The sequence below is a fragment of the Bombina bombina genome, chromosome 6 (genome assembly GCF_027579735.1).
Source record: "Bombina bombina isolate aBomBom1 chromosome 6, aBomBom1.pri, whole genome shotgun sequence".
In the NCBI taxonomy this organism is placed as follows: Eukaryota; Metazoa; Chordata; class Amphibia; order Anura; family Bombinatoridae; genus Bombina; species Bombina bombina.
The window spans coordinates 162,251,670-162,276,065 of record NC_069504.1 but is presented as its reverse complement, the minus strand read 5'-3'; the positions used below and the strand labels follow the sequence as shown (position 1 = coordinate 162,276,065).

General features: G+C 37.2%; 1 protein-coding gene across 1 annotated transcript in view; it reads right to left on the bottom strand.

The window, feature by feature from the left end:
* The window catches only part of GPR37 (G protein-coupled receptor 37), an 89,385-nt gene extending 66,435 nt beyond the window's left edge, over window positions 1-22,950 (bottom strand). The window contains exon 1 of the mRNA XM_053716653.1: window positions 21,076-22,950. Within this exon, the coding sequence (XP_053572628.1) occupies window positions 21,076-22,071 (996 nt within the window). The 5' untranslated portion in view covers window positions 22,072-22,950. The remainder of the gene's footprint in view (window positions 1-21,075) is intronic.
* Window positions 22,951-24,396: the final 1,446 nt, after the last annotated feature.

Below are 24,396 nucleotides of genomic sequence, written 5' to 3'. Positions count from 1 at the left end.
CTATATTAGGGTTTATTTTACAGGTAAGTATTTAGCTTTAAATAGGAATAATTTATTTAATAAGAGTTAATTTATTTCATTAGATTTAAATTATATTTAATTTAGGGGGTGTTAGGGTTAGGGTTAGACTTAGCTTTAGGGGTTAATCCATTTATTACAGTAGCGGCGAGATTTGGTCGGTAGATTAGGGGTTAATAATTGAAGTTAGGTGTCGTCGATGTTAGGGAGGGCAGATTAGGGGTTAATACTATTTATACTAGGGTTATTGAGGCGGATTAGGGGTTAATAACTTTATTATAGTAGCGGTGCGGTCCGCTCGGCAGATTAGGGGTTAATAAGTGTAGGCAGGTGGAGGCGACGTTGTGGGGGGCAGATTAGGGATTAATAAATATAATATAGGGGTCGGCGGTGTTAGGGGCAGCAGATTAGGGGTACACAGAGATAATGTAGGTAGCGGCGGTTTACGGAGCGGCAGATTAGGGGTTAAAAAAAATATGCAGGTGTCAGCGATAGCGGGGGCGGCAGATTAGGGGTTAATAAGTGTAAGGTTAGGGGTGTTTAGACTCGGGGTACATGTTAGAGTGTTAGGTGCAGACGTAGGAAGTGTTTCCCCATAGACAACAATGGGGCTGCGTTAAGAGCTGAACGCTGCTTTTTTTCAGGTGGTAGGTTTTTTTCAGCTCAAAATGCCCCATTGTTTTCTATGGGGATATCGTGCACAAGCACGTTTTTGAAGCTGGCCGCGTCCGTAAGCACCGCTGGTATCTAGAGTTGCAGTGGCGTTAAATTATGCCTAACGCAGTGAAAACCCAGCCATTCTGTGAACTCTAAATACCAGCGGTATTTAAAAGGTGCAGGAGAAAAAAAGCACGCGTAGCTAACGCACCCCTTTGGCCGCCAAACTCTAAATCTAGGCGTATGTGTTTCTGAGATTTTTTACTACAAAGTTGTGTTTTGCAGAACGCCGCTCCTGGCTCTACTGAACGCCGCTCCTGGCTTTTTTCTGAAGCGCATCGCGGGCATGCTGTCTGGTTACAGTGTGCCCGATCACGCCATTAAAATGAACATAGCTTGCTCCCGCTACCAGACCAGAGCGGAAGCAAGCTACATTCATTTTAATGGTGCAATCGGGCGCACTGTGACAAGACAGCATGCCCACGATAAGCTTAAGAAAAAAACAGACCCGCTCAGTAGAGCCAGGAGAGGCATTCTGGAAAAATTTAACTTCGTAGTAAAAAATCTCAGTAACACTTTTTGTATATACTTGGCGCTAAGTTAATGTTATATAATTCTGTACTTTGTGTGCAGAATTATATAACATTATTTTGTAGGTTTACTGCCCTTTTAATATACTTGAACGTTGCTATCATATCACCTCTTTCCCTTCACTCCTCTAAGCTATACATATTTAGGTCATTGAGCCTCTCTTTGCTCAATCATTGAGCCTTTCCTGGCTTAACAAACTATCAAAAACACACTTTTGGTGCAGATTTATTAAATATTTTGATAGCCTTAACATGCAGTTGTACTAAGAGATGATACAGCTGCTGGTTAAAGCTATAAAACTACACAATTTTTTTAAAAAAATTGAAAAATACATCCAATGTGACACATAGTTTAACAAAGATAAACCTCAAAAGTGTAATAATAAAAAACATAATTTATGCTTACCTGATAAATTTATTTCTCTTGTGGTGTATCCAGTCCACGGATTATCCATTACTTGTGGGATATTCTCCTTCCCAACAGGAAGTTGCAAGAGGATCACCCACAGCAGAGCTGCTATATAGCTCCTCCCCTAACTGCCATATCCAGTCATTCGACTGAAACTAGCCGAGAAAGGAGAAACCATAGGGTGCAGTGGTGACTGTAGTTTAAAATTTAGACCTGCCTTAAAAGGACAGGGCGGGCCGTGGACTGAATACACCACAAGCAGTGTTCCCTCTAAGGCCAGTTTTGTGTGCGACCCAGCAGTGAAACAGTTAATTAGGTAACCACACCCTGCAATTAGCAAACACTGCACAATGCAGATGGCAATGTATGGTTCTCCTGTTAACTGTTTCACTGCTGGGCTGCACACAAAACTGTTCTTAGAGGGAACACTGACCACAAGAGAAATAAATTTATCAGGTAAGCATAAATTATGTTTTTTCTTGTTAGGTGTATCCAGTCCACGGATCATCCATTACTTGTGGGATACCAATACCAAAGCTACAGTACACGAATGAAGGGAGGGACAAGGCAGGTACTTAAACGGAAGGGACCACTGCCTGTAGAACCTTTCTCCCAAAAATAGCCTCCGAAGAAGCAAAAGTATCAAATTTGTAAAATTTTGAAAAGGTATGAAGCGAAGACCAAGTCGCCGCTTTGCTCAACAGAAGCCTCATTTTTAAAGGCCCAGGTGGAAGCCACAGCTCTAGTAGAATGAGCTGTAATCCTTTCAGGGGGCTGCTGTCCAGCAGTCTCATAGGCTAAGCGTATTACGCTCCGAAGCCAAAAAGAAAGAGAGGTTGCCGAAGCCTTTTGACCTCTCCTCTGTCCAGAGTAAACAACAAACAGGGAAGATGTTTGACGAAAATCTTTAGTCGCTTGTAAGTAAAACTTTAAAGCACGGACTACGTCCAAATTATGTAAAAGACGTTCCTTCTTTTAAGAAGGATTAGGACACAATGATGGAACAACAATCTCTTGATTGATATTCTTGTTGGAAACTACCTTAGGTAAAAACCCAGGTTTTGTACGCAGAACTACTTTATCTGTATGGAAAATCAGATAAGGAGAATCACATTGTAAAGCTGATAACTCAGAGACTCTACAAGCCGAGGAAATAGCCATCAAAAACAGAACTTTCCAAGATAAAAGTTTGATATCAATGGAATGAAGGGGTTCAAACGGAACTCCTTGAAGAACCTTAAGAACCAAGTTTAAGCTCCATGGAGGAGCAACAGGTTTAAACACAGGCTTAATTGTAACCAAAGCCTGACAAAATGCCTGGACGTCTGGAACCTCTGCAAGACGCTTGTGCAAAAGGATAGACAGAGCAGAAATCTGTCCCTTTAAAGAACTAGCTGATAATCATTTATCCAAACCCTCTTGGAGAAAGGACAATATCCTAGGAATCCTAACCTTACTACATGAGTAATTCTTGGATTCACACCAATGAAGATATTTGCGTCATATCTTATGGTAGATTTTCCTGGTTACAGGCTTTCGTGCCTGTATTAAAGTATCAATGACTGACTCGGAGAAGCCACGCCTTGATAAAATCAAGCGTTCAATCTCCAGGCAGTCAGTCTCAGAGAACTTAGATGTGGATGATTAAAAGGACCTTGTAGTAGAAGGTCTTGTCTCAGAGGCAGAGGCCAAGGTGGAAAGGATGACATGTCCACCAGGTCTGCATACCAGGTCCTGCGTGGCCACGCAGGCGCGATCAAGATCACCGATGCTCAGTCGAGGGAGCAGAGGAAACGGTGGAAACACATAAGCCAGGTTGAAGAACCACGGTGCTGCTAGAGCATCTATCAGCGTCGCTTCTGGGTCCCTGGACCTGGATCCATAACAAGGAAGCTTGGCGTTCTGGCGAGACGCCATGAGATCCAATTCTGGTGTGCCCCAACGATGAACCAGTTGAGTAAACACCTCCGGATGGAGTTCCCACTCCCCCGGATAAAAAGTCTGACGACTTAGAAAATCCGCCTCCCAGTTCTCTACACCTGGGATATGGATCGCTGATAGATGGCAAAAGTGAGTCTCTGCCCAGCGAATTATCTTGGAGACTTCTAACATCGCTAGGGAGCTCCTGGTCCCCCCTTGATGGTTGATGTAAGCCACAGTCATGATGTTGTCCGACTGAAATCTGATGAACCTCAGGGTTGCTAACTGAGGCCAAGCTAGAAGAGCATTGAATATTGCTCTTAACTCCAGAATATTTATTGGGAGGAGTTTCTCCTCCTGAGTCCACGATCCCTGAGCCTTCAGGGAATTCCAGACTGCACCCCAACCTAGAAGGCTGGCATCTGTTGTTACAATTGTCCAATCTGGCCTGCGAAAAGTCATACCTTTGGACAGATGGACCGGAGATAGCCACCAGAGAAGAGAATCTCTGGTCTCTTGATCCAGATTTAGCAGAGGGGACAAATCTATGTAATCCCCATTCCACTGACTGAGCATGCATAATTGCAGCGGTCTGAGATGTAGGCGCGTAAATGGCACTATGTCCATCGCCGCTACCATTAAGCCGATCACTTCCATGCACTGAGCCACCGAAGGGCGCGGAATGTAGTGAAGAACACGGCAGGAATTTAGAAGCTTTGATAAACTGGACTAAGTCAGATAAATTTTTATTTCTACAGAATCTATCAGAGTTCCTAGGAAGGAAACCCTTGTGAGGGGTGATAGAGAACTCTTTCCCTCGTTCACTTTCCACCCATGCGACCTCAGAAATGCCAACACTATGTCCGTATGAGATTTGGCAATTTGGAAGTTTGACGCCTGTATCAGGATGTCGTCTAGATAAGGGGCCACTGCTATGCCCCATAGTCTTAGGACCGCCAGAAGAGACCCCAGAACCTTTGTAAAAATTCTTGGGGCTGTAGCTAACCCAAAGGGAAGAGCCACAAACTGGTAATGCCTGTCTAGAAAGGCAAACCTTAGGAACCGATCATGATCTTTGTGAATCGGTATGTGAAGGTAAGCATCCTTCAAATCCACTGTGGTCATGTACTGACCCTCCTGGATCATAGGTAGGATTGTCCAAATAGTTTCCATTTTGAACGATGGAACTCTGAGGAATTTGTTTAAGATCTTTAGATCCAAAATTGGTCTGAAGGTTCCCTCTTTTTTGGAACCACAAACAGATTTGAATAAAATCCCTGTCCTTGTTCCATCTGTGGAACTGGATGGATCACTCCCATTATTAGGAGGTCTTGCACACAGCGTAAGAATGCCTCTTTCTTTATCTGGTTTACAGATAATCTCGAAAGGTGAAATCTCCCTTGTGGGGGGGAAGCTTTGAAGTCCAGAAGATATCCCTGAGATATGATCTCCAACGCCCAGGGATCCTGAACATCTCTTGCCCACACCTGGGTGAAGAGAGAAAGTCTGCCCCCTACTAGATCCGTTGCCGGATAGGGGGCCGTTCCTTCATGCTGTCTTAGAGGCAGCAGCAGGCTTTCTGGCCTGCTTGCCTTTGCTCCAGGCCTGGTTAGATTTCCAGGCCGGCTTGGATTGCGCAAAAGTTCCCTCTTGTTTTGTAGCAGAGGAAGATGATGCTGCACCTGCCTTGAAGTTTCGAAAGGCACGAAAATTAGACTGTTTGGCCCTTGATTTGGCCCTGTCCTGAGGAAGGGTATGACCCTTACCTCCAGTAATGTCAGCAATAATTTCCTTCAAACCAGGCCCGAATAGGGTCTGCCCCTTGAAGGGAATGTTAAGTAATTTAGACTTTGAAGTCACGTCAGCTGACCAAGATTTAAGCCATAGCGCCCTACGCGCCTGGATGGCGAATCCAGAATTCTTAGCCGTTAGTTTAGTCAAATGAACAATGGCATCAGAAACAAAAGAATGAGCTAGCTTAAGTGTTCTAAGCTTGTCAAGTATTTCAGTCAATGGAGTAGCTGTCTGAAAGGCCTCTTCCAGAGACTCAAACCAGAACGCCGCAGCAGCAGTGACAGGAGCAATGCATGCAAGGGGCTGCAGGATAAAACCTTGTTGAATAAACATTTTCTTAAGGTTACCTTCTAATTTTTTATCCATTGGATCTGAAAAAGCACAACTGTCCTCGACAGGGATAGTGGTACGCTTTGCTAAAGTAGAAACTGCTCCCTCCACCTTAGGGACCATCTGCCATAAGTCCCATGTGGTGGCGTCTATTGGAAACATTTTTCTAAAAATAGGAGGGGGGGAAAACGGCACACCGGGTCTGTCCCACTCCTTAGTAATAATTTCTGTAAACCTTTTAGGTATTGGGAAAACGTCAGTACACACCGGCACCGCGTAGTATTTATCCAGTCTACACAATTTCTCTGGCACTGCAATTGCGTCACAGTCATTCAGAGCAGCTAAAACCTCTCCAAGCAACACCCGGAGGTTCTCAAGCTTAAATTTAAAAGTATACATATCTGAATCAGGTTTCCCCGAGTCAGAGACGTCACCCACAGACTGAAGCTCTTCCTCAGCTTCTGCATATTGTGACGCAGTATCAGACATGGGCCTTAAAACATCTGCGCGCTCTGTATTACGTCTAACCCCAGAGCTATCGCACTTTCCTCTGAATTCAGGCAGTCTGGCTAATACCGCTGACAGGGTATTATCCATGATTGCCGCCATGTCCTGCAAAGTAATCGCTATGGGCGTCTTTGATGTACTTGGCGCCATTTTAGCGTGAGTCCCTTGAGCGGGAGTCAAAGGGTCTGACACGTGGGGAGAGTTAGTCAGCATAACTTCCCCCTCGTCAGAATCCTCTGGTGATAATTCTTTTAAAGATAACAGCTGATCTTTATTGTTTAAAGTGAAATCAATACATTTAGTACACATTCTCCTATGGGTTTCCACCATGGCTTTTAAACATAATGAACAAGGAGTTTCCTCTATGTCAGACATGTTTATACAGACTAGCAATGAGACTAGCAAGCTTGGAAAACACTTTAAATCAAGTTAACAAGCAATATAAAAAAAACCTTACTGTGCCTTTAAGAGAAACAAATTTTGCCAAAATTTGAAATAACAGTGAAAAAAGGCAGTTAAACTAACGAAATTGTTACAGTGTATGTAACAAGTTAGCAGAGCATTGCACCCACTTGCAAATGGATGATTAACCCCTTAATACAAAAAACAGATTAACAAAACGAAAAATATGTTTTTTAAACAGTCATAACAACTGCCACAGCTCCTACTTTTGAAGCCTTTTGAGCCCTTCAGAGATGTCCTATAGCATGCAGTTGACTGCTGAGGGAAGCTGAATGTCACAGTTTGTATTTTAACTGCACCAACTGTAACTTTTATACTATAACAGTGGAAAGCCTCAGGAAACTGTTTATAGGCAAAAATAAAGCCAGCCAATAAGTTCTATCACCAAAGCATATGTAAAAACGATTAAACATGCCAGCAAACGTTTTATATTGCACATTAATCAGAGTATATACCTCTGATAGCAAGCCTGATACTAGTCGCTATTAAATCACTGTATTTAGGCTTTAACTTACATTAATCCGGTATCAGCAGCATTTTCTAGCAAATTCCATCCCTAGAAAAACTTAACTGCACATACCTTATTGCAGGATACCCTGCACGCCATTCTCCCTCTGAAGTTACCTCACTCCTCAGACATATGTGAGAATAGCAGTGGATCTTAGTTACTTCTGCTAAGATCATAGAAAAACGCAGGCAGATTCTTCTTCTAAATGCTGCCTGAGATAAAAATAGTACACTCCGGTACCATTTAAAAACAATAAACTTTTGATTGAAGAAAAAACTAACTATATTTTACCACTTTCCTCTTACTACCTCCAGCTATGTTGAGAGCTTGCAAGAGAATGACTGGATATGGCAGTTAAGGGAAGGAGCTATATAGCAGCTCTGCTGTGGGTGATCCTCTTGCAACTTCCTGTTGGGAAGGAGAATATCCCACAAGTAATGGATGATCCATGGACTGGATACACCTAACAAGAGAAAACATTTGTTTTTAAATTTAAAATACAGGAGCATCTAGCTTATAAAATATATCACTTTTGATAATGAGCTTACCTAAGTGCATAACATGTCTATTTTTTTATACTTGTTTTTAACAATGTACTAATAAAGTTTATTATCTCTTAAACTCACTGTATACTGTACGGATGCTTGCCCGCATGGTTAGACAGTTTACCTCTGTGCAGCATACGGGAGAGTGAACACTGTTATCAACATGTTTGGTATTATTTAGACTGCCCTGGTTTGGAGACCAGTGCTGGCTTTTCGGGTTGGAGCCTGAAGCAACAGTAAAACTTTCATATGGACACCAGTGAGTCACATTGCTTACTGTGTTCATTGCGTAAAAATATAAAACTGTAATACTAATTTGTGATGCAGTTTTTTAAAAAAATTTTTTATCCAAAATATGTGTTTTTTATTATAATTTAGGTGTCTCTCCTTGATATCCAGAACCGCGCATATCAGTATAAACAGCAATCAAGCTAATATTTGCCTTACTACAATTATTTGAGGGACCTCTTACAGTACTGATGAGACTTTTTAGATGGTCTCACCATATCAGAGAGCTTTAGAGAATATGACTTTAAGAAACAGTTGCACACACAGGTGCACTTCCTGTTATCTTCAAAATCAAAATAAACAGTTTTAACTTTAACCTTTGTTATATTTTAGTTTAAATATTGCACTTTCATAAGCATGATATACATTTTAGAGTTTTCTATCTTTTCAATTTGTTTTGGAAGCTTGACAAAAGCAGATGAACACAAATTGCACTAAGGGATTATGGGGATTTAATATAAAATGCACTTTAAGTGACAACTATTGTATCTCTACTCAGATCATCACTATTAATGTATACTGTTTTTATTAGGGTTTTCCCACCTAGTGCCCTTTAGTGCTGGCCATAAAATTGCCGAACTCATTCCAATTTGCAAATCATAGAGCTTCTCTCTTCTCTGTAACTCAATCATCACTGTTCTCTCTGTATAGATGTATTTGTTGTATATGTATAACAGCAGCTATATAACAGAAGCTGGCACCAGGTAAATGTCTTTGCAGTGGTAGCTGGATAGAGGTACTGGGTTCCCGCTCCCCTTCATTGTATGCACTGCTGCATGAGTATTTCTGGAAATCATTGAAGTTACATCCCCTATGCATGTGTGTTAATTACTATAAGGGGGTTAAATAAATTCTGCAAGTTATGAACAATTATAAGGCACATTTACTGTTGCATGTGGTATAGATGAACCAAGGGGTTAAATCAGAATAGCATGTGTTACTGTAAAGATATGAAATCACTGTGAGTTACTGGTAAAAAAGGGGTCACACCACTATTTCTGCCTATTGGTAGTCAAGAGGTTAAATCAATGTGTTAAAAGAAAATAAGGGACTAATTCACATTCTTGTGTGTTATTGGAAATTTGGTTGGAATTTGTCTGATACTACTACAAACTGAGCAGCATTTTCAGCACCAGATATGTTTAAAGGGACAGTCAAGTCAAAATAAACATTTATAATTTAGAAAGAGCATGCAGTTTTAGGACACTTTAATATTTACTTCCATTTTTAAATGATCTTTTAATTACACACTTTCTGGGGCACAAGATCACAAGGTATACGTATACTAGCCGGAGATTGGCTCATGTCTGACACATGATACAGGGGGCCAGAAAATGGGAGAAAAAAAATACATTTGTCAGAAAAAAAATCTACTGCTTATTAAAATTTCACAGTAGGTGTTTTTGCATTGTCTTTTTATAATGAACTTTCAGCTAGATTATGAGTTTTGAGCGCTATAGGGAAATTAGCGACCTCAACATTTTCGGAGTAATTTCACCTCTCTATAGCGCTGCAATTACAGGTTTTAAAAAAGCAGGTTTACACGGCGATATGATGGCGTGGAGCTCCATACTGCACCGAAATCAAACGCTGCTTTGACGTGCTCGTGCACGATTTCCCCATAGACATCAATGGGGAGAGCCGGCAAAAAAAAGCGTAACACCTGCGATCACGGAAACAAAAGCTCCGTAACGCAGCCCCATTGATGTCTATGGGGAAAAAGAAAAAGTAACGTTAAAACAACCCTAACATAAACCCCACGTCTAAACACCCCTAATCTGCTGACCCTGACATCGCCGCCACCTACATGACCTTATTAACCCCTAATCTGCCACCCCGACATCGCCGCCACTTACATAATGTTATTAACCCCTAATCTGCCACCCCCGACATTGCTGCCACCTACATTACAGTTATTAACCCCTAATCTGCTGACCCTAACATGGCTGCCACATACACTACAGTTATTAATCCCTAATTTGCTGCCCCTAACATCACCGCCACCTACCTACACTTATTAACCCCTAATCTGCTGCCCCCAATGTCGCCGCCACTATATTAAGTTATTACCCCTAACCCTAACGTAACCATAACCCTAAGCCTAAGTCCAACCCTAACACCCCCTAACTTAAATATAATTAAAATAAATCTAAATAAACCTCACAATTATTAACTACATAATTCCTATTTAAAACTAAATACATACTTACATTTTTTTTTAAAAAACTACGCTAGCTACAATATAACTAATAGTTACATTGTAGCTATCTTAGGTTTTATTTTTATTTCACAGGTAAGTTTGTATTTATTTTAACTAGGTAGACTAGTTAGTAAATAGTTATTAACCCTTTGAGTGCTAAGCACTTTCCCACCTGGGTGCTAAGCTTTTTTAAGTTTTTTTTATTTCTTTCCAGATCCCCAATACTTACACTGTTGGAAAGGTTAGGCAGGTCTAAGCAGCATGGCCCCTGCTCCTATACTTAACATTGTTAAGTATAAATAAAGTTGCACGATGAAGTCATCACGTCATTGCGCGTGACATCACCGCGCCTAACATGAAGCCCTGGCGATGCCTGTAACTATGCAGGCCTGATCGCCGGGGTAGGAGTAGGTGGGAGTCCCCAGATCTACCTCAAGGTGGGAGAGTGCTAGTGACGGCTCTGAGCCATCATTAGCACCAGAGTGGGAAACCAGAGTGGGAAACTCTGTGACGGCTCAGAGCCATCGTTAGCACTCAAGAGGTTAACTTTTTACTAGCTACCTAGTTAAAATAAATACAAAGTTACCTGTAAAATAAACATTGCAATAAAATGAAATAAATTAAATTAATAAAATACAATTTACTTACTTACAAAAAAAAATAAACACTAAATTACAAAAAAGAAAAAAAGAAATTATCAAAAAGAAAAACAAATTACTCCTAACCTAATAGCCCAATCAAAATAAAAAAGCCCCCCCCCAAAATAAAAAAAAAAAACCCTAGCCTACATTAAACTGCCAATGGCCCTTAAAAGGCCATTTTGCGGGGCATTGCCCCAAACAAATCAGCTCTTTAACATTGCAATAAAAATACAAACAACCCCCCAACAGTAAAACCCATCACCCACCCAACCAAAACCCCCCAAATAAAAACCTATCTAAATAAACCTAAGCTAAACATTGCCCTTAAAAGGGCATTTGGATGGGCATTGCCCTTAAAAGGGCATTTAGCTCTTTTAAGAATTGCCCAAAACCCTAACCTAAAAAAAAAAAACTCCCAAAAAACCCTTAAAAAAACCTAACACTAACCCCTGACGATCCACTTACAGTTATCGAAGTCTGGACATCCATCCTCCTCCAGCTGGCGAAGTCCTCATCCAAGCGAGAAGAAGTCTTCATGCAGATGGCATCTTCTATCTTCATCCATCCGGCGTGGAGCGGGTCCATCTTCAAGACATGCGGAGCATCCTCTTCTTACGGTCGTCGGCGTAAACTGAAGGTTCCCTTTAAGTGAGGTCATCCAAGATGGCGTCCCTTACATTCCTATTGGCTGAAAGATTTCTATCAGCCAATAGGAATTAAAGGGGGGAAATCCTATTGGCTGTTGCAATCAGCCAATAGGATTGAGCTTTCATCCTATTGGCTGATCCAATCAGCCAATAGGATTGAGCTCTCATTCTATTGGCTGATTGGAACAGCCAATTTAATTTATTTCATTTTATTGTAATGTTAGGTTTTAGTGTAAGGCAGGTTATGTTTTATTTTACAGGTAATTTTGTATTTATTTTAACTAGGTAGCTAGTAAATAGTTAATAACTATTTACTAACTAGTCTACCTAATTAAAATAAATACAAACTTACCTGTGAAATAAAAATAAAACCTAAGATATCTACAATATAACTATTAGTTATTTTGTAGCTAGCTTAGTTTTTTTTTTTTTTTTAAAGGTAAGTATGTATTTAGTCTTAAATAGGAATTATTTAGTTAATAATTATAAGGTTTATTTAGATTTATTTTAATTATATTTAAATTAGGGGTTTTAGGCTTAGGGTTACGTTAGGGTTAGGATTAGGGGTTAATATATTTATGTAGAGTTAGTGATGTGGGAGGTCAGAGGTTTAGGGGTTAATTATTTATTTTAGTATATTTTGTTGTGGGGGGCTTGCGGTTTAGTGGTTAATAGGTTTATTAAAGCGGCGGTGTGGGCGGACAGCAGATTAGGGTTAATAATATTTAAATAGTGTTTGCGATGCAGGAGGGCGGCAGTTTAGGGGTTAATAGGTTTATTATAGTGGCGACGATGTCGGGGAACGGCGGAATAGGGGTTAATAAATTTTAATAGTGGCGGCGAGGGCCGGAGCGGCAGTTTAAGGGCTAATAACTTTATTACAGTGTTTGCGATGCGGGAGGGCCTCGGTTTAGAGGTTAATAGGTAGTTTATGGGTGTTAGTGCACTTTTTAACACTTTAGTTATGAGTTTTATGCTACAGATTTCTAACGTAAAACTCATAACTACTGACTTTAGATGGCGGTACGGATCTTGTAGTTATAGGGTGTACCTCCCAGGCAAACTCGTAATACCGGCGCTATGGGAGTCCCATTGAGAAAGGACTTTTTTTAAAAGTGCGGTACTGATGTTGCGTGACGGCCAAAAAGGTGTGCGGTACACCTATACCTACAAGACTTGTAATAGCAGCGTTTTCACTCATAACGCCAAACTCGTAATATAGCTGTTTGTTAATTATTTAATTATTTTGCATTGAGTGGTTCTTTAACTTTTATAGCAGTTTTGCATTTTACATTTATCTGGAGCTTATGTTGAATTTAGAAGGTAATATAATTTGCAATTCTATCTAGATGTTCTGATCCTGACTACCAGTGCCTAATTTGATTTTAGGAATTATTCTGATCTTGTATATGTAAATCAATACTTGAAGGTAATGCTGATCTAGCAAATGTAATTTATTTTTAGTCTGTTTGAAAATTAATTGCAAATATATTTTTGGATATTGGCAAGACCACACCAAGAATGTTAAAAAGTAACCTAAAAGTGGATATATTTAAGTGTGTTTACATAATTTCTCATGCAAATAAAACATATTTATTTAAAATAGGTATAGTAGTATTTTGGGAATTATAAAGATAAAATAGAAAATAAATATAGATTTTTGGTGCACTGTTTAAGTGGAAAAATCTACTGAAGATGCTTCACAACGAGTGCTTGCTTGTTAACGAATTTCACCTATGATTATGATAGATGAATAATCTATTTCTCTAAGTGATGTCACCAAATAGCATAGGAACTATAGTTTATTGCTGATGTACTGAACATCAAAGGTTGAAATCACACCAAAGGCACTTATTATTGTTAGTTTTTAACCCTTTGAGTGCTAAGTAATTTCCCACCTGGTTGCTAAACTGGATTTTAGTGGGGGGGGGGTTAATTTTTTTTAAATATATTTATTTTTACTTTTTTTTTTTTTTTCCAGATCCACAAGACTTATACCGTTGGAAAGGTTAGGCGCTTACCTTTCCAACGGTGTGTCTTGGAGGTCTGCCTAAGATACAGGCTTCTAAGTAGCATGCCCCTATTTCCCTATACTGTCAATTGTAATTGTTAAAAAAGTTGCGCTGTGACGTCATCACGTCATTATGTGTGACGTAACTGCACAAAACGTGAAGCCCCGGCGATGCCTGTTACTAGACAGGCCAGATCGCCGGGGTGGGAGTCAGTGGGAGCCCCCAGATTGCCCTCAAGGTGGGTGAGTGCTAGCGACAGCTCTAAGCCGTCGTCAGCACCTGACTGGGACAATTTGCGATGGCTCCAAGCCGTCGTTAGCACTCAAAGGATTAAATGACTAGTCAGTCATGTAGCAGAGTTAAAAAAAGAAATATGCTAAACTCACAATGAAGGTTTGTGACCTAATCACATGAGGACTGCAACTCAACAGAAAAAAATACCTTTTCCTGGGAAAGGACCAGAACTGCAACTGTGACAAAGCCTGACTCTCCTTATGAATCAAGAACAATACCCAACAGATGGTCTAAACTCCATAAACTCAAACTGCAAAACAAAGTGCAAGTAACCAGTTGGAAACAATGCAAATAATCTACCCCTATCACAAGAATCAGTCTTACTCTTTCCTAAACAAAATATTGCAAAAGAAATATCTTTAACACTGTAGCCGGCTAACAAAATTTAGAAATACAGAAAGCCCCCTAAAAACACACTGAAATGTATCTTCTCATAATTAACAGATCTCAAGCAAAATTCACAACAACCTAGTCATGAACAAAAATAAATAGGTTGCCGCTGATCCCTCTTGCGATTGTCTTTAGACCTTTAAAATCTGTCTAACAAAAAAAAGAGCTTAAAGGGGCATGAAACCCAATCATTCATATATAATCTACAATTTTAAACAACTTTTCAATTTACTTATATTCTCAAATTTACTTCATGCTCTCGGTATCCTTTATTGAAGGAACATCATTGTACTACTGTGAGTTAGGTGAACACATATGGTGAACCAAAGACAAGAGTCATTTATGTGCTGACCAGCTAGCTCCCAGTACTGCAATGCTGCTCCTGATCCAACCTAGGTATATTTTTTTATTAAACAAAGGATACCAAAGGAAAACAAAACAAATTAGATAATAGAAGTAAATTGATAAGTGGTTTTAAATTGCGTGCTCTTTCAGAATCATGAAAGTTTAATTTTGAACTTACTCTCCCTTTTATAATATCCGACACAACAATCTAAACTGGAAAGAGCAAGAGCAAATAAATTCCTAGAAGGAGACAACCATTTACTTTCCATGGCCAGACCCAACTCCAGCAATAAAGTCAACCAACCAACTTCTTCCTCTGCAACCTATTTACATTGAAAATACTCCCATTCACACCATACCTCACCATAGGAAGACCAAGTACATGGGGCCAAGAAAGATCTTATCAGTGCAATCAAACAATGAGAGGTGCAACCTATGCCAGGTGTTCCGTACCATGTTGCCACAGGTCCAGGTGCCAACTCTGGCTTGCTGAGATGCATTGGTATTTGACTATTTTACTACTGAACAAGTGCAATCAGACAATATATGCAACCTGTATTCTTTGGCTATACTCTCTGCATGCTACATACACAGTAAAAGTTATAACTAAAGCCTATCTCAGTATGCTCTCATAGAAATTAGCTACATTTTAAGAAAGGATACCATGTGAAAGAGGTACATTTCATAATATAATTAAAATGGAAAGTTTATTTTTTACATTTGTTACTTTCTAGAGATTGTTTTGGCATTTAAATACAGTTAGAATGTATCTTGGTAAAAATATTTTTTTAAAATTATTTTTGTTGACCTTGCAAGTAAAAATACAAATCCAATGTGGTCCCTTAGATAAAAATATTGTATACAAAATAATACAATAATCACTAAAATTGCTCATCATGCTCATTTCCGAGTTGAAGGGTAGTGTAAAATGTTAATATTACACATTTAGGTGTAAAAAAGTACTGCAAGTAGATGGATAAAATAGAGAAATCACTGCATTGGAATAGAAATGAGTGGGGAACCTCATTAATATGTCTTAAAAATTATATTTTCTAACTTTAAAATACATACATTTACAGAAAAAATAATCGCAGATGTAGTAATAGTATAATAGTATTTTTACAAAATGTGTCATATAGTGCTTATTCACAAGCACGCTCCTGAGTCTACCTACCTGCTTTCCAATAAAAGATACCATGATAACAAAGTAAATTTGGCAATATAAGTGGAATTTTATTTTTAAATGCTACACTCTTTCTGAATCATGATGAAAGGATATGTTGGGTTTATCAGCAACTACTCTTTGCTTTTACTTGAGCTACTTTCCACAGACATCTTCAAAAATATTGTATAGGGTCAGAACATCCCTTGATTTAAAGTATTTTGACCATTATCTCTTATATAATAATAATGCTAATAATAATAACAATATATTTCTAAATCTAGTTCCCCACAATTTGATGCCATACACAATTGGAACTACTTTAGGGCACATTGTCCTTGCATTTTTTCAAGTCATAAACTGATTTTTTTTCAAAGTCTTCACATGTATAATAGTAGGTAGTGCAACGCACCATTATAGCGATACTGTTTCATTTAATTGGTTTTTAGAATTTACCTTGTCTTGATTGTCTAGTGTAACTATAGAAGCAGCCCCTTTTAAAGCAGTTTTGATATCACTATTATTACTCTGTATTCTGCTTGTTCAGTTATGTTGTGCTATATGCAACATGCGCATTTCTATTAATGTATAAATATAATTACTATTAATAATAATAAACTCAGCTTACCCAGGTACAGTTGTTTGATAACATCTGCATAGGATACAATTATACATCCCCTGCAAGACATAACTTAACCCAGTTCCAGATTGCTTTGGGGAAAGAACATTCCTGGCAATTCATGCCAATCTTAAATTTTCTTATTCAATTATTCATATGTAGCTAAATTGTAAGCCAAAAATCAGACAACGAGCAAAGGGCCAATATTTTTTTTTTCTGGTTGATTAGGCACTATTCATCAAGCAAGAACAGATCTTCCATTGAAACTCAAGAATAAAGGAAAATGCCAGACAAAAGAATTCTATAATTCAATGAATATATCGGACAGTCTTCAATTCATTCTTAATTGTTAACTGAAAAATTGTTGTTTTGACATTTGTGCATATTACATAAAAAGTTCTGCTACTATAGTAGTTGACATAATAGTGAATGCAAGGAATTCACATATATTTGCAGTAAAAGTAATTGTGAATAAGGGACATTATAATCGCTTTGGTATTATGGGTGAAATGCGTTATGCTACAATATGGGCTGTTGATTTCTACAAACCACAAGTGACAAATGAAATATTTAAAAAAAAAAAACCACATAATCTGCTATAAGCTATAACCCCAAGATAATTAGTCATGACTCATTAGTCAAATTTTAAACAGCAGTTTTTACAATGTTTGCAGGCAATGAGGTAGAGAATGTAGGTTGTGAGCCTATCTCAGTATGCTCTCATAGAAATTAGCTACATTTTAAGAAAGGATACTAAGTGAAAGAGGTACATTTTATAATATAATTAAAATGGAAAGTTTATTTTTAAAATTTGTTACTTTATCTGAATCATGAAAGTTAAATTTTGACTTTCCTGTCTTTTTAACATCTTAGAGACTAACAAGTCAGGTGTTAATAAAACAAATTCAGGCTACACTGTGTGTTAGTTTAAATGTGTTGTGCTTAGAAAAAATGTAGTTGCTGTATGTAAAAGCACTAAACTTTGCATATGGCAGCAGGATGTTCAGAATAAAAAGATATCTTAATTAATATTACTAATTGCACAAGAGAGAAATGTAAAGATGCAATAATTGCTTGTTAAAACATATTGTGCTAATTATTAAATCAATTTTAGATACATACTGCCCTAATATATAGTTGCGTAGAAAACACATGTGTAGTGTCCATATAGCCATTCAGTGAAAGGAAATTAAAGCATACCGCAAGTACACTCTTGTACTCTACAACAGACTTTCCAAAACAAATAATTCAATAGAACCTATTGAGACCTTTTTGAGACTTCTAAAAGTAGCAACAAAACAATACGACTCCAAAACAATGTCTAAGGAACCCATAAACTCCAAATACAACCCTAAAATCCCTGTCAAGGTATAAATGAATGTAAAAATCTTCATCAACAATACATTTCCCAAAAACATAAATCACAACCCAAAATTACTACAAATATAGCTTTACCCTGTACACCCTATATATAAAATATATGTTTTTTTAAAGGCTATTTCTTCTTGTGGAACCTCATAATAACATAATATGGAACAGGAATACCAGGTTTCCACTGAGCCCAATTTAAGAAACTTCAAACAAGCCAAACAATTTAACCTTCATTGTTCTTAAAAGAACTAATAAATGATACACAAGTTGCAAATTACCATTTTCTAACTTAGGGGTCAATTACAACCCTTAGAAAAGCTAGTGTTGTTGTACAGAAAACACCTCTAACGTTTATGGGGATTTTTGTAGATTAATCATTTGATAAGATTTTCTAAAGGGATAATCTGTCGAAACATTAACAAATGTTAAAAAATCACAGCAGATCGTACTATTAAATCAATTTCTATATGAACATAGAAAGATTTATTAATGTACTTCATCTCATCCTATTTAGTGAATATACAAACAATAGCAGTAAAAATATATAAAACATACACACCATCATTCTGCAGTATTAAAGGGACGTGAAACCCCCAAAATATTTTATTATTCAGATAGAGCATACATTTTTAAGTAACGTTTTAATTTACTTCTATTATCAAATTTGTTTCATTATCTTGGTATTTGATATTGAAGGAGCAAAAATGCTTTATTGGGAGCTAGCTGAGCACATCCGTAAACCAGTGATAAGAGGTATATTCCACCAATCAGAAGCTAACTCCCAGCTCCTGAGCCTACCTAAGTATGCTTTTCAACCAAGGATACCAAGAGAAAGATGCAAACGGGATAACAGAAGTACATTCAAGTTGTCTAAAATAGTATGCTCTATCGGAAACATTGAAGAAAAAATCTGGGGTTTCATTCCCTTTAAAAACAACCATTATCTGTAGACAATTTGAAAAATAAAATCGTATTATAATCATGGTCTACAATTCTGTACTGAATATCTCTTTAATAGAGTGATTCTCTTAGTGCTATTCATTTCTTAGTCTTGTTGGTAAAACTCTAATGTACATTAACCACAGGATTGTACAACTTGTAATTAACATACTGTCAAAGCCCAGCAGTCGGTTTAAAACATTTTAATTACATACCAGTGGTAAGAATCTGATCTCAGTGTTAAAGTACTGAATTACTATTGGTAAAGTATAAGGTATTTGTTGTAATAAAATAAATAAATACCAGGATTCAATTAAAAGGACATTGCAGTGGAAAAGTTACATGATCAAATTTGTTAAAGGATGTGGTTTTCCCACTACTGACCCTGGAATCTATGTTTATAACCCACACGTAAACTACCACTCAAGAAGTCGCAGAGAACAGCTGGTTCCAAGCAAGAAATTGCTGGTAAGCCAATAGGCACCGGTAGTCGAATGAGCCCCCACCAAACTTAACCTGATTGGATCAGTGTCATTTTCCGCATGGGACCACCAGTTCTCTGCCACTCCAGATCGGTAATTTACCTATGTGCTTAACTCCTTTGTGTGGTTTAAACACATACATTTGCAGGGTCGATAGTAATAAAATTACATGCTTTAATGGAACAACATCTTGACTATGTTCCATTTAAAACCAAAGATTTCAAAATTTGTTATAGTGCTTTTTTATGGATATTACTGAGATCAATAAACTATTTCTTCCTGTGGGAGTTCTCTCTCTCAGCCAGTGAACAATAGATACGTAGGTATTTGGTGAACTTACCAAAAGTTTCTATTCAGATTTACAACGCTTTTGTTTAACTGTCTTTTATGCAAATAAATATTTTTAATATACACAATAGAAGCATTTTGAGTACAATGTCCCTTTAAGCTACTTTTAAATATGCATTATAATAATCGTATTAAACAAATAATTTGTGAATACTAAATATATGAGTGGTCTGAAACAAAGAATGTAGTGCAGACATTTTTGGATTTCAGACTATCATCATGATAATCATAGTAACTGATGTTCTTTTTGTTTTCCCATCATGCACAATTTGAATGGAGGTAGGAATGAAGCCAGTTGGCTTTATTCTTGCTTGGCAAAGCTACAGAAATGATGCCAACAGACTGGCACTGCACTAAAGCTGGGTCACTTTTAAATAAGGAGCAAATATGCATCACTGACAATTCACAGTCAGTAAACCAGAATTCAGGAATATTTTGTTGCAGAGCATGACATAGGGCACACACATGTTTTGTGACTTTCAAAAGGGGCAATTATGTAACTGATTTATATACATGCACAGTAAATAGCTACAACCAAGACTGTGTTGCAAAAGATCTGCACACAAAACAGATATTTTAAAACATTCAAAATGGTTATTTTGTAACCAGTCCAGAGACATACCAACTGAAAAGCTTAGTGAGCAATGGTCATCTATTTGTAGCGACCAGTTATTATTAACATATATTAACCAATCAAGCAATCACTGTGTAGCATGTTACAGGGTGAAGTTATGTATCATGCAGGATTTTGAAAGGTCAAATTCTGTATCATGTAGACATGTTTTTTTTCTTTATTATTTTTTTTTATTTATTTATTTATTAGTTAAATGATGAAAGTATGTTTCAATATTTGTTTCTAAAACAGATTAAATGTATTATGGATAATTACACACACACACACACACACACACACACACACATATATATATATATATATATATATATATATATATATATATATATATATATATATATATATATATATATATACACACATATATAATTATGTACACAAACATATTTATATGGCGTATTTAGGTTTTGTGCTGCATGGTGTGTTTGTGTGTGGGTGAGTGTGTGAAAGGGTGAGATCCCCAAAAAGTCACATGATTTTTTGTGCACATTAAAAGAACATTTGAAAAATTCCAAAGAGTGCATGCCTATTTGTAGATTATATATATATATACACACAATCACACACATACATACATACATACAAACATAGACACACATATATATATATACACACACACAATCACACACATACAAACATAGACATACACACACACACATATATATATATATATATACACACACAATCACACACATACAAACATAGACATACACACACACACATATATATATATACACACACACAATCACACACATACAAACATAGACATACACACACACACATATATATATATATATATATATATATATATATATATATATATATATATATATATATATATATATATATATATACACACAATCATACACACACACGCTATATGAATTGATTGCAAGAAAGCTATACGAAAAAGTGAAAAAAAGTAACATTTAACTATACAATTGTAAACATTAAAAATGTTACCTCAATGTAGGGTACGATTCTGCAAGAGAATTCTTCCAGTAGCCATTTTTTGGTAAGTTCATGAAATATCACTAATGGCAGGCAGAAAAAAATTATCAAAAAATCCCAAAATGCCAGATTAGCTAATAGTGAGTTTGATATACTTCTCATATAATAATTGTGACAGACTATACACATGACAGCCATATTGCCCATTATTCCAATAACAAATATAATAACAGACAGACACATGACAGCATAGGCACCATATGAATGTTCTGTGATTGGGTAAAAAGGATTCTTAATTTTGAGTCTTTTATTTGAGGTATTTTTTGGTGCCAAAGGTTGATTAATTTCCATATTTTCAGAAAATACTTTAAGATCATTGGTAGCAATTTGAATGGAACCATTAAAAGGCAAAGCAAAGTGATCTGTCTCTTTCATTGTGTAATGTCTTTGTAAAGTTTCATTTAAATCCATAGAGACATCATTTTCATTAGTCACTTTGCTCATTCCATCTTTTACTTTCCTAGCAAGAAGTTGGTTAGCTCCCCTTTTTCTTCTAGTTTGGGTGATCATGTGATATCTAGTTTCAGTCTCAGGTCCATTACTAATATATTTTGTTTCCATGGATACCTTTCCCTCTATATCATCTTTTCCAAGTTCCTGGAAATAGGTATTAGATTGAATATTCTGTGTGAATGAAGGGTCCCCATCTTGATGTAAATTCTGTCCAAAACCTACAGACATTCTTGGATTTTTTAAGTCCTCATCTGGCACATCATTAACCTTAAATTTGCAAAGAAGTTTTTTTAAGGTCCCTTCTGTGGGAGATGTTAAATAAACACTTGTGGTTGGATACAGTTTACCTGCAGTGGCATGGCACCAGGTTGAAAAATCCAGTGCTTCATATTGAACTTTAATTAATCCTTTTTGCAACTCTTGTGTATGCACATTTAAAACATCAAAAGCCCACACAAAAAATGCAAAGCATATTGAGTGTAAAGGGGAATGCATGATTTTAATATATCTTCAGTTATAAACTAAGCAATATACTGATATTTCCAATCATGTCATCTGATCTCAGTGTACTAAAACCATACAGGTATGTGACAATGAGTTGTAAATAAATTAAACACTCCCCTGAATCAAGTTACACATTTTTGCAGGTAATTCATCAGAACAAAGGAAATACAATATACATTAGACTTATTCCTTAGCCAGCTCTATCACTTGATAGCTTTGCAGAATAAAAAGTTAATGACTACAATGCTGTAGATGTTAAAAAATAAGAGGGATCCACCCTATTTTACACCACTATCTTCACCTAAACAGTTTGTCTAGGCTGCTTAGTGGCATCATCTTGGTACAACAAATTCTCCGCTTTACTGTGTGATAAGACTGCAAAACTCCTCTCCCTTCCCTCCTTGATAATCTCAAGTGAAAATAATCCGTCTTCCTTTGGTAGTAAACAGGTTGCAAGGCTGTCATCAGATTAAAGTGATGGGCTCTTTCAGAGACAGGCAGGGCTGACAGAAGGGGAGCTTTATCACAATCCCATGGCAGTTTATGCAATTTGGGGCTGAAGGTGAGTTGCAGGCTGTGAGGGTGCAGGAGAAGAGAGACCTTTGCTTTGCAAACTGCTTCTCCCTGATGTGCTGCTGTCAGTGCCTTGCATGCAGGGATGTGCTGAACAGCCCCGCCTGCTGGTCTCCTGCTAGTCTCTGCGCCTGTGTGGGCCAGCAGCCTCTCTCCTCCTACTGTAGCTAACATCGGCTAGCAGCAATTATCACACCTTGCTGTGTCTTTAGATTTTGTCTGTGTCTCTAGTTTATGCAGGAGCATGGGGATAAAGAACAGGAATTACTAGGAAATGACAAGAAGCTGTGCATCGTCCTGAGGTGCCCCCTAGGTCATCAAATGAAGCAGTTGTTTTTTACATTACTATAGCTATAATAGTATTTTAAAGCTGCAACTCCCATGTCTGTGTGTGATCAGCAAGTGCTCCCTATGCTGGAGCTGACACAAAGGGATAGGAAGAGGAGGGGGACTGTGGGGGAATGAGCTGAAGCTTTTAATGCAGCAAGTATGGTCTGAGCTGATAGACACAACCAGATGGCTGAAATCTTTCCTAAAACAGCAGCTTCAGACTGCAATACAAAATGGTATTGCACCTAGTTCACTTACACATTATGTATAAAATGGCAAATCCCTCATATAGATTTTCAAGTTGTTGCTGTATAAATCTGAGCTCATAATCCCTTTTATAAAATATGACTCTTACTAAATAGCAGTCTAGGTTCCAACAATATTATTTACTGGTTAAATATCCAGCCTGTTATGGCAACTGAACAAATGTACCTAGATATAAAAAAAAAAATTAATATGCTGTTCCTTTTTCATTTGAAAATTAATAGTAACATGCTTCTTCTTTGCTATGGAATATAAAACCATAGTATGAGCAAGTTTATATGAATTCAAACCCATCATCACCTTAAGCACCACAAAGTCTTCAGCAAAAATATAAAATTATTAGTTATTTTATTATGATGGCACAGCAATGACTTTACATTTTTTGTGAATATCCATGTAATTGATAAAAAAATATATAATAATATAACTGTATTGCAGTACAATATGCAACTATACATTGATCTGTTTATGTTTTTGTGTAATATGAATATGTGGGTTATTCCCTAGTTGCAGAAGAGCAGAGATATAGAAAACAAAATGCATATTTTACTTTTCATCAGCTAAAAGTAGTTTGACTGTGTTGTAGGCTCCTAATAATATATATTGACATTGCAGCAGTCTGATGACTGAACAATAACTATTTGCAAATTGAATTGGCATTGCAGAAAATCAGTATAATTTTTTAAACCTGGAAAATAAAGGCTTTTTTTTCTGCTACAGATTGTTCCAGCTGATTGATTTGGGCACCAGTCACACATCCCTAGTGATGACATTACAGACAGACAGGCTAGGATGGGGAATCGATATGACTGACACTATTTATAGCTATTAAACGCGTAAATATTTTACACCTTGGGTTAACATTTTGTTTAAATCAAATTTATACACTTGGAGCGTTATACATACATGATAAATATAATATGATGTATAAATTAGATTTGTATTCTTCTGCAAAATGGTTTGTTCACTTGGAATCTATCAATAACTATTAGCTGATTGTTCCACTTGCTCTCACTTCATTATAAAAGTCTGCTTAAATAAATAACTATGTCATATTTTTTTTTAAAGAATATTAATGGAACATTCCATCATGCACTGTTCTGGTGGTTTATAGCCATAGCACAGTTTTTTAATTAATGCTGTAATGTG